At 38.6% G+C, this 12444-nt stretch overlaps 1 protein-coding gene across 2 annotated transcripts in view; it reads right to left on the bottom strand.

Annotated features, from left to right (window-relative positions):
* The window catches only part of bcl2l1 (BCL2 like 1), a 28612-nt gene that overhangs the window by 15110 nt on the left and 1058 nt on the right, over window positions 1-12444 (bottom strand). For both annotated transcript variants that reach the window (XM_082146348.1, XM_082146349.1), the window contains exon 2: window positions 10297-10977. In XM_082146348.1, the coding sequence (XP_082002474.1) occupies window positions 10297-10848 (552 nt within the window). In that variant the 5' untranslated portion in view covers window positions 10849-10977. The remainder of the gene's footprint in view (window positions 1-10296; window positions 10978-12444) is intronic.

Raw genomic sequence — 12444 nt, 5'->3', positions numbered from 1 at the left:
TCTAGTGCTCAATTCAGACTCTATTGTTAATTTTAACTTTTAATATTATAATTATCAACTGACAGGGTTCCCTGTATAGTTTACAGCATTGAGAGATCAAAGATTGAGATTGAAAAAATGTATATGTACTGTACCTGACATATCTAAATGAATTGAAATCGAATCAAGAGCTTGTGGATTGAGATTTGTCAATAACCAGACCTATTATTTTGCGTGATTTACACTAAAGACATCATTTTCAAATATGGCATGCTGAATGAATGAATAAATATTTTATGTAAGCATATGGCTTTAATAACAAATTTAAATTTGTTCCACCCATATTTCTGTTAGACAGACAGAATCGTCCTCTTCCTCCTTAAATAGTCTACTATATGATTCACACATTTGGACCCTGCGCTCTAGTCTAGCTAGAGGCTGTTCAGAGCAGTACATTATGAGCTAAAGTGGCGGGGCAGACGAGTCGACCCATTACAAAAACATAAAACACAGTTGCTTTTTAAAAGTCATGATTCTTTCTGTCAGATGAACAAGGAGCTTAATGTGGTCCACTGCTCAGTGGAATGGCGACAGAGCCACTAAAAGGTTGGCCATTATTTGTGTTATTAGAGGCTAATTGCAGTGCGGTTCGATGATGCTGGCTAATCTTGGCTAAAGTGCATTAGGAGAACCGGGCTTAAAAGGTGCAGGTCGCTCTTCCACGCGATTGACCAACACACCGAGAAGTGTGTGTGTTGTTAAGATTTTTAATTAGCTAAGAGGAGCTGCAGTTAAGAAGCTAATTCCACTGGAATTGAACATCACACATGTAAACAAACACTGGCAGCGTCACAAAAACATAAAAGAACAAGAATGTGGGGGAAACTTTGCTAAAAATACACTAGGTGTATTCACAAACACTTAGGTGAGAGAAAAACTAGTGACAAGACCGATAATTGACTCAAATGTGCTTTAGTTGTGCACGTGCACTTATGCATTTTCATGCATTTAAACAGACAGTTCACTCAAAAATGAAAATCCTGTCCTCTTATTGTTTCAAACTATCTTTCTTTACTCCATGGAGCAAAAGAAGAACATTTTTGAAAAATGTTGATGCTGCTTTTTTCCATACAAACGATTGGAGTTCATACATCTTTTATGTTTCACATAAGTCAAATGTTTGGAAACAATTAATTCACAGAATTTTCACTTTTGGGTGAACAACCTCTTTAAAATCTCAAAAAATTCTACATAATTTTGCCTCTACTATTAGCTACATGGACCAAAACAGTCCTTCCCTCTCCCTCTCCAAACATTCTGTATGGGATGCTCCATCTCCCCCCGTGACCCTGGCAGAATGGAACAGCCCAACCTTCCTTGAAGGTGAGGCCAGAACCCCCCCCCCGCCCCCCTGTGACATACGAGGAGTGCACTACCATAGCATAAGTCCTTTTCTCATTCTCTCTCCTCCCTCTTTTTCTCTTTTGCTGGTGACAAGGCTGCTGGAACAGACTGAATCCCACCATCTGTTTACTGCCATTTTCACTCAGTCAGCCACACATAAACCAAGCACACACATAAAGACAAGTGCATGTACTGCAAAAATGGAATTGCCCTGTGAAATATAAAAAGAAAACATTTAAAATGCTGATGATGCATAAATCTGAACCAAAAGGTCAGGGGTGAACTACAACCTTGAAGATAGCAACATGAGGTGCCACTGACAAAAGCAGCAATTACCACAAACATTATCTTAAAGCACTAACTGACTGGGGTATAAATGATGTCTCTTAGTGTCTATAGAGGACATCATCAAATCTGGATCACAGTCTCCACTGCTGTTATCACTGTGTGTTTACAGCCAAGCTCCTCACCTGGCCTCTGCAGGCGTGCATGTGTGTGTGTGTGTTCACCCGCAGATCCATTGTTTAAGGTAATCACATGCTCAGCGTGTGCTATACCTTCAAATAATTGCACAAATGAGAGGCACATGCGTATAAACATGCATGAAATGGAACAATAATGCACATATTGCATAATAAATGTGATGTGTTTGATCACAAACTCAGACACAATTGACCAGGGAGGACAAAAGCAGATGTATAGTCTGTCATGCGACAGACACAGGCGCAGAGTGGGTGGTGCTGATGTATCGAAGCTTGACGAATGATTGCGGGAGGCGTGCCACAAACACGCATGGTCTTTGCGCCTGCCAAATCAATAGAGATGACCAGTAAGGTGGCGGGATGATGGATGGACGGATGGACGTAGAACGAACGAGACCGAATAAAGGGGTGAACGGGGACACTATCGGCGGTGACGCTGGCATGTTGTTGCATGTCTGATCTGCAACACGTCCGACCACGTGAGACCGAGGGAAAGGCGGGGTAGAGCGACCGAAAGAAAGAAAGAAAGAAAGAAAGAAACAGAGAATCGAAAGAAAGGAAGGACACGAGCTGGAAGCGGGAGAAAAAGTAAAAGTGATGGAGGATGGGGAGTAAGGGGTGGTCCCGTGGGTGTTCCTTGTGCAAACATGATAGACAATGGGACGAGGGTGTGTGTGTACGGTGTGAGCATGTTTGTATTTGCACGCGTATACGTTTGATGAAACCCCCGGTAATAGCCCTACATCACACAAAGACTTCTGTTATGGTGACAGTGTTTAAAACGTGATAAAGGCGGGCCATTGTTTATCAGCATGCATGAGCGCTTTACTGCTAAGTGTGTATATGTGTGTGTGAAGTTTGTGATTAATGATTCGTTGTGTTTGGAAGTCACTGTTATAGTTAGGTGCAGATTGATAGTGAAGGAACCTTTGCTGGACGCAAATGAGGGTTTCTGAGGGACTACTACAAACACACACACACTAAAACAGCAATAATGAACAAAGCAGGTGTAATAAGATTGAAAAGGTATGGATCCCCCTCCCCCGCTGTATCGTTATTTTGCCCTCAACTCTCATCAACTACAAATAATTTATCCTGTACTAGGCTAGCCTATCTGAACAAAGGCAGTTACCCTGAGCACATTCACGTATAATTCAAGCCTAATTGGTAATATCCCCACCCCCTCAGGCACAGGACTCCACTAGTGGCAACTAGACTAGACTCATTTACGTCAGTCAATCCTCTTTCCACGTCCCTCTGTAGAATAGGACTTTTTTTTTTTTTTTTATATCAGAACCGAATGACTTGCCAATGCATTCTTCTCCAGATGCAGACAGAACTCTGTACTAAAATACTCTTCCTACACTATTTATTCAGAGGTACCACAACAACGCTTCTGAATGTATGACACGAAACAGACAGTGTGACAAATTTAGAGCGATTACAGAACAAATGACTTATGAACAGGCTAATTTGAGTGAATCAATAGCATACAGTGCAACTAATCCAATTCCTTGATTTATGGAGTTGACTCTAATGCAGTGTTTTATTAAATATTTTGAATTAGCTTTTATTTTAAGTTTTTAATTATTTTGTTTGTGCTTTTGTCATTTATTACTTTGTTTTTATTTAGCTTTAATTCATTTTTACTTCAGTTTTAGTAATTTTAGATCTTCAACTTATTTAATTTCAGTCAGTTGCCAAGGCAACATTTGTGATTTTTTTTATTTATTTAATTTAAGTCTAAGTTTTTCCATTTAATATTTTCTTAATTTCAATTAATGAAAAGGATTTTTTTTTATTGTTTTAGTTAATAACGCTACTGCTCCGAGTCTGTTCTTTTTAGTAAATTAAACACATACGGCTTTTAACTAACTGTGAGACTTCAGTGTAGTTACCAACTGGTTATACACAACATGTATTTAGATACACATCTAGTTAGTAGTATAAGGAACTGGAATAGTAACTGAACTCTTTAGAATTCTCATCTATATGCCTCCATGTCCTTTCTGTATATGTCAACTTTACTCAGTTTATTCCCAATCACAATTTTCTGTCCAACGATCTTTACCACCACTCACCAAATCATCATGGCGAACATACAGAAGGAAATAGACCTGGTGTGGCCACACCTCTGGGCGTTATTACAGTATAAGAGCAGATCTCCCCAAAGCAGGAGAGAGACCCAGTAATAACACAGCCTGACGTGTAGTTACTGCAATACACCTGCATCATACAGCTGCCAGACACTGCGAAACTCAAAATGAGATCAAAAGGTGGTTGAAAATGTGCCTGCACGTGGGAGGGGAGAAACACACGCACACAAAAAATCTTGAATATGCGAGAAATGTTTGAGTGAGAACTAAACTTGAAATGGGCATTCCCAGCTTCTTCCCGCACCGAGGGGACGTCACCGATGGTACCCTTTGGTTTTCGTGAGAGCTGCTTTTAAATCTCACTTCAAAGCAGAAACTGAGATGAATAAATAGCATGAGAACCCACCGCCACCGCAACGCTTCGATGTGTGGTAAATGCTCACTAGAGAGTGAGAGACTATTCTGTTCGACCGTGAAATCGAGCGTGCATGTGTGCTTATGCGTGCCCCCCACCGACACAGCACACAGATGAACTACACTGGCCTGATTGAGACCGAGCATCCGCAAGACAACCGAACTGAAATTGATGCCGAATGCAACCGAGATGAAGAGGGTTGAGTGGGAGTCTGCAGAAAGGCGGCCTACATTCATGTAACACGTGCACGTCTGCCTTTTGTATGACACGCAGACCTCATTTTCCTTCCCCATTGAGGAAGTGACATAAAGAGAACGCTTTTACAATTTCTGCTCAAGATGAACCAAAACTGCAGCTGGGTGCAAAACCTCAGGATGTGAAACCTCAAAACTTCATTCATTAGCCCACTGTACACTGTAAAAACTAAAGGAGCCTCAAATATCCTGTCGGATACTCAAGGAACTTCAAAATGTAATTTAAGTGCCTCAAAGCTCTTTCTCATATAGTAGGGTTACTGGAGGAGCATTGGCAATCTTTGAGGTTCTTGCTGGAACTTATGGGATCCTTTAAGCACTTTGTATTTAGTTCAGAGGTTCTGGAGTCACCTTTTCATTACTATGAGACCTCGAAGTGCTTTGGGGGAAAATAGAGGAACTTAAATGCGATAAAAGGGTTATTGGAAGATCTTTTAACATTTAAGTGGTTCTTGGAAGATCTCTTATGTTAAAGCCAGCATCTGGAGGAACCCAATGGTTCAGTGAGGCCAGAATGAGATTATTATTATCCTATTATTATTATTATAGGCTACTTAAGTTTGATTCAGTATACATACCCAGGTGGAAAAGACGTACTATTAAAAATGTACTTGAGTGTGTTTTTAGTAGGCCTACAATACAAATATACTTTAATGCATTTTTAATACATTTAACAGTAGCCTACGTCTTTTTCACCTGCAGCTTACATTTATTTAGCATCGGCCTATTTTATTGATTAATTTAAACCTTAAACAACAACACTAAGTTATAATAATATTAATAATAAGAATTCATGAATTATTATTGAATAAATAATAGTAATAAAATAATAATTTTTACCTACTTCTTCATAAATTATTATTTGAAGAAGAAGAACCAGGAGGAGAAAAGTTTTATTCTGTCACGAAACTGCTGCTATTCCTCTGCTGTCGTCGCTTCAGTGATGGTCGCGCTGCTCGCGCGCAATCAAAGCTCAGCTTATCCACGTCATCGGGTAACGGCTCCTCTCATCAAAGCTTCCGACGTTTGTTCGGCTCTCCGTTACAAGGTTTGTAAACTCACCAAATAAATATAAATACAGAGTCTACTCACTATATATTCAAACACACATATATATAAACTACATTTATTATACATTACTACTTTTTTACAGTGTTTACCACTTGTTTATTGCACAGTATCTGGTATGAAGGTTTTAGCCGCGATGCTAACTACGTTGAAGTTAATGAACAAATGGAAATTATTGTCTTAGATTGATTTAGTCATTCAATTCAACATATTCTGTAAAACTGTGACTTCAAATTGCTGATATAGCCTAGCCTAACTAATTTAACTGATTCCTGCTGTCATTGGCGTTTGTTATGAATAACAAAGGCAGGTTAATATAGTTTGGTCTGTTTTTGTTTAGCCTAAGTTAACTTTACTTACTACAGGTGCCCTCATTCTCTCAAATACCATTTTAAAGCCATTTACCGGACAATAAATATTATGTTGTGAATAATCAGCTTTGTTCTTTTGTTTCCCCAGAACAACCATTACATTTCTAAAATAATCTGAACATTTCAGAGGCAACATTGAAAGTTACCTGCACCACATGCAAGTGCTTTATTACTATGAACTTTCTCTGTGTGAAATTGTATTGTTTGACTTTTTTAATCAGTTATTCTCTGAAAATCTTCCCTCATGCTCTCAAATCTCATTCATGTTACTCAGAAAAATAATATCACAGGTTTGGAGCTAATAATGCTATGCATTTTTATAGGCTATACCTTAATCATATACATTTGAATGTAAGACCTTTGAACCCTGAATTATAACTTCAAGTTTAGTCTTTTTCGACAAAAAAAGGAAAAAGCTATTATATGGCTTCATAGGACTTAAAACACAACCCATAACACATGAGTTGTGAACTCATTGATTATTTTGAGGATCTTTTCTGGGACATTTTTGGAGCTTAACCATTTTTACATAAATTGTTGCATTGAATTGAACTAGACATGTGTACATAAGAATGGTTTGAATGAATTACACAATTTTTTTCTGCTTGTGTTTCATGCAGTGATATTGAATGGTGACGGGTTGCATTATGCCTGAGATCTGCTTTCGGGTTCCACAGACAGAAAGTCAAACAGGTTTGGAACGTCACAAGGCTGAGTAAATTATTTAAATAACTATCACTTTAATAACCTTACTAACAGAAAATTGTGTTCTTTGCAGGGATCTCGGTAAGCTGAAATACAAGTTTGGTCAAGAATAAAAATCCTCCTGTAGACCTGAAATGAAGTGCCTGGACCATCCACCAGAAAAGAGGAAAAACAAACAGAAAATGAAGCTGATGCACCTTTTCACTTTTCTAACTCGTTAAGTAGCCTACCTCACGTGTCCCTTGTGAAGATTTTATAATTTATTGCATTTTATGTTGCAGCGAGTAAAAGTGCATCACATTTGTGAATTTCGTGAAGGTCCATTGACCATTGTCAGCAGTGTAGCGATATAATGTATGAAGCACCACACAAAATTGCTGATCGTGTGGATTCTTATTGAAATGACTGAATTCACCAGTGAACATTCACAGAACAACAGATAATTTTACTGCACCTTAACTCTGTTAAAATGGAAAATGTTTTCTGCATGCTTGTTGTGACATAAGGAATACTGTTTCCGGGTCGAAGCCTCTACTTCTACTTCCTCTATCTTGTTTCTAGATATTGAGAATACTCAACAACCATTTATGGGAACTGTTGATTCAAGTCACACATTTAAGATTTTCAAAAGCCATAGTGTACATTACAGTCTCCAGTCTCACGGCATCCCAGACTTCAACATTTTATGATTCAAAATAGCTGAATAACTAACCATCTGAGATTTCGGTATAGAGATAAAGGTTAGGATCATAATTTTCAGGAATATTACAGCACAATGAGTGTATATTAGCACTGTTTGTTGTTTGTTTTTGGCATCTGATAGAGCTTTTGGACTTGGAAACAGTGACGTCAGACTTAACAAGCGGACTGAAACACATGTTTTAAAATTAAGTGAAGATGGACATTTTTAATTAGTCAAAATGTAATTTTTTACATTGATTTATTACTTGGAACATGTTTTTTCCATGCATTTTGTTGAGATGTCTTTTCTTGTGTAGCTTATTGTATACACATGGTTGATTATTCATGTTACTTATGTATCATACAATTTTTTTGTGTGTGTGTATTCATTGATATTAATCTATTACTAGCTTTTTTTCCCAAGTGCATGGAAGTGTATGTATTAAAATGGATCTAAAATATGTAATAAACAATTCTTATTTTGTATTTGGTTCAGTTTGTTTATTATAATAGAAGTTAATGGTGGTAACCATAGTAACAACATGAAATTCATTTAATACAAATAAAATAAAATTGAAATTGAAATTTGGTTCCTGGAGGCACCCACAGTGGTTCCACACAGTGCCTTATATAAGAGTTCCTCAGGAAACCTGTGTGGTTCCTCAGAGAACCGCCCCTTTTTAAAGGGTGCCTAGAGGATCTACAGACGGTTCCGCCGGTGTGGCAAAGTGAAGAACCCCAAAAGGTTCCTCCAGTCACCTTTTATTTTTACAGTGTAGTGTCATTCAAAATCAACTCTCGAACTCAGCATAATAAATCGCCCGACACTTCCCTCGTCCAAAACATTCCACAGGGTGGCGTCTAAAATGGCATAGATGCAAAGATCTTCTTTAAGTTTATAGCCGGGCAGTATTTATCTCATTAACATAACAAAAAAAGTCATTTATTTTGAGAACGCAGGTAAGACAAAAATGTGCATCATGACAATAAACTATTTTAATTAATACATACTGCTGAGTGCTGACAAAAATATGCAAGATAGTAACAATGCATTAATGTTTTTAAAGAAGAACAATCTAGGTTAACAACAACAAAGTTTTTAAATGTTGTTGTAAAATTTTGAGATTAATAAATAAAATGTCTGAATATTTGGTTTATTTATGCACTGGCAACTAAAATGTTATTTTTGTAGACAAAAATTAGATGACCTGTTAGTCCACAAAACTGAATGAAATATTAACTGAATTTTATTCGTCAGAAGTTGTCAAAGTTACTTTAGAAGTTAAAAAAACGAACAAATAAAAAAGATAAAAAAAGACTGAAGACTGTTTATCCGACCAATGGCAGAGCTCAAAAAACATGTTTAAAACTCTTTTTAATTGCTCAATCTTTAAGGACTGTTTGTTGTGTTTCATAATGTTCTCATTCCTGTGATCACATGATGAGAGATTTAAGATCCAAATTTAGATAATGACGTGTTGACTTATGCTTTCTACACAGTTCCAGATTTTTTTGTGCAATCAAGACATCACAAGATAGCAAAGATGAATGTCAAGAAAAAAAAAAAAAATTTGCACGTCTCAGACAAAACAAGATTTTGTAAAATGACACATTGGCAAATCAAAATAAGCGTCTAAAGTAGAATAAACAACATTGACAAAACCAAACTGCCAATCAGAGTCTGTTCTCTGCACCATCCAATAAACCAGCTGTGTTAAAAAATGACCTTTACAATCCACTTCCACATCTCACCCCCCCACCCCCCCCACCCAGCCAGCCAGCCAGCCAGCCAATCACATCACAGCCCTGATCACAAAGAGAAAAGGCTGACTTGGCCAGGACCTCTCCATTACCTGCCACTCATCCAGCATACATAAAGAAGAGAACAGCACAAAGGGTTTTCACATGACTTTACTCATTCCTGCCTTTCATCTACTGGACAGCTGACCGACGGGGAAAAAACATGGAGAGAAAAAGTGAAAACAAAAAAAAGACAAAAAATATGAAAGGAAAACAAAACAAAAACAATGACCTATCAGTGCATCCCCCTCCATTCTCAAGCATATGTCTCATCTCCCACACGCTCTTGACTCTTGACTTCTTGACTCTTATTTTGGGAAATAAGACTACGGAGATCAATAATCAGCTGACCAGTGGTTGTGGCTCTGCTATCTTATCTCCCATTCCTTTCCCCTCCGCAGAGTTAGAGCATCCCCACCCAGGCCCGAGAGAAGGCAGGCGCTAAAAACAGCCCCTGTCTGGACCCAAGGGAAGCAGCTGATTTGGCAATGCAAAACGCACTCTTTCATCAATAACATCCACATTTCCTGGACTATTACAGTCTTTTAAAAGCTTCACAAAGTATTTGAATCACAAATGGCTACAGAAGTCTTGAAGTGATACCCAAATATTAATCATACCTCGTCGCAAGACTTTATTTATGCTGCTTTATTCATATAGATTCATTTTATGATGCATTTATGACCTTTTTGGAGCTTCTAAGTTTTAGTTACCTGGACTTTAAGCAGAGGGACAGAAATCTTGGTTTCATTAAAAATATTTTAATTTGTGTTGTGTTGCTAAGATTACCCAAAGTCTTGCGTTTGGACAGAATCTTCATTTTTGGGTGTAAAGTTAAGTCCGTTAAAAATACATTGAGGTTGGCTAAGGGAGGTTTAAATCCAATTAACAGATAGGCTATCTTCTGATCAAACAGGATAAGTTGAGGCATAAATCATTTGAGACCAATCATAAACCTAAACAGCTTAACAAAGGCTGTTTGTGATTAAACTGAAGAAAGCTAACAAGGCAGGAGAGAAATGAAAGTCATTTTCCACTCACCCATCCTCCTTGGCTCTGGATCCAGGGCTGAATGTGGTTGTCCAGGTAGACGGTCATCCATTCTGCAATGCGTCCCACTAGTGGGCTCATCTCCTTCTCCACACACTCGACGCACAGAGCCCCTCCGAAGGCAAACAGTCCCACGATGCGGCCCCAGTTGACGCCGTCGCGGAACACCTCATCCATCACGCTCTCGAAGCTCTGGTATGCTGTGGCGGGTGTGATGTGGAGCTGTGAGGAGAGGTCGTTGAACGCTCGGGAATAACGCAGCTCAAACTCGTTGGCAGAATCACGGAGCGCCTCCTTCACCGCGTCCAGACCCCCAGTCCCGTTTGTCTGATGCTGTGGGGATGAAGCGGGGGATCGTGGTGGGGTTCTGTTCATGGAGCCGTTAACAAGGGTCGTCGTTCCTGCCGCCCCCTCACCATTCTCTTCGGCCCCATCAGTCCGATTTGTGTCTTCTGTAAGTCCAATGTGGTTGCAGGGGTAGTTCCTCTGTGAGAGTTTATATTTAATAAAAAATACCACCAGTTCTCGGTTATAGTAAGACATAATTCACGTCGTTGCTTGTCGCTCTCCGATGTCTGGATATCCACTTGCTTGTTCTTAGAACAAAGTGCACACCCTCGCGTCCTTCTCAGGCTTCTGCCGACGCTCAGGGATGGTGCAATGGCTCATACCCTGTTGTAAGACAACAGTGCAATGAATTGATCCGTAAATACGCAATCATTTTCACAAACAGCAAGAGGAGGGGGTAAGGGTGAAACTTTGGAAGAGGTTAAGGGGCATTGAAGATAAACAGCTTTTTTTTCGCCCTCTAAAACCCTCTTACTAAATGGAGAAGCTTGATCAAAGAAACAGATGGTAGCACCTCATCACCTGCCTCCTATGAAAAACATGGACAATTTCCCCTCTCTCCTTGTCCAAGACAAGGCTAAATGTACACTGACCTTGACATGAGTGAATTTTAAACAGCAGGGGGCACGAACAGCCAGCGTGGCTAGAATTATGATTCCCTCATTTGAACAAATCTATAATGGATCGTAATTGTGGTGCAAGAAGAACCAGCCAGGAGTCACAGACAAAAGATACCCAAGTGATTCATGGCATTTTTCATTAGGATCTCCTTTTAAACTCATGTCTAACCTATGTATTTGATAGAATGGACTCATAAATGTATTATTATAGATAAAATCTACACAGCAATCTTTTACAATTATCATTTCTGATCAAAGAGTTTTTTTTTTTTTTTTTTTTTTTACTGTATTATTAAATAAACAGATTAAGTGACTATTTCTGCTGATTTCGTATTTTTGACTACATCACGAGCGCGGGGTGTTCACGCGCTGCATTATCTGATCCCTGGTTGGGAAGAGCGCGAGAGTTATCAGGAAACACTGGATCAGCCAAACACGTGCTGACAACAACGAGGCTCCGAGCACAACACATGGCCGTTTCAAAAGCTCTCTCTGTCGCGGGAAAATGACTAATAATATATATATATATATATATATATTTATATTTAATAAAATATTTAAACAGCAAGAGGAGGGGGTATATATATATACACACACACACATTATATTAATTCGCATATTTTGGTACTTAACAAGAAATTACTCATTCTCAGTCCGCATGTGACGCACACTGTCATTATCTAAGAACCACAACCTTTGTTTCACGTTTATATTACATGTATGTGTAATATTATGTATATTCAGTGATGTTGTAGCACTTATTGTCTCTGCACTGATCAGCGCACACTTCCAGAAGTGAATTCAATAAGATTCTATTTCTAATAATAAGGCTACACGCAGTGTTTACAAACACAATGTCAAAAACACATTCCTACATACAGCACACCCGCAACAGCAAGCGTGTATAAATATCTCCTTGACGAACACAAAGCTATTCAGTGTTTTATGCGAGTAATCTCGAGACACAACACTTAAAAAACAGAATAGTCTAATCTAATACAGTAGTGGATAATATAGTACAGATCTGCATTTACTGAACCAAAGTTTGTATCGACCAACTAGTTAGAAATTAACAGAAACAAAGTCTAACGTTAGCATTTTCTACTTTATCTTACGTTATCGTGCTTATTGACAATGTTTACGATACTGACAACACAAGAGTAAAAGAGCA

Source organism: Leuciscus leuciscus (assembly GCF_965113295.1).
Source record: "Leuciscus leuciscus genome assembly, chromosome: 18".
Taxonomy (NCBI): domain Eukaryota; kingdom Metazoa; phylum Chordata; class Actinopteri; order Cypriniformes; family Leuciscidae; genus Leuciscus; species Leuciscus leuciscus.
Note: the sequence above shows the minus strand (reverse complement) of the source record. Positions and strands in the feature narration are given on the sequence as shown.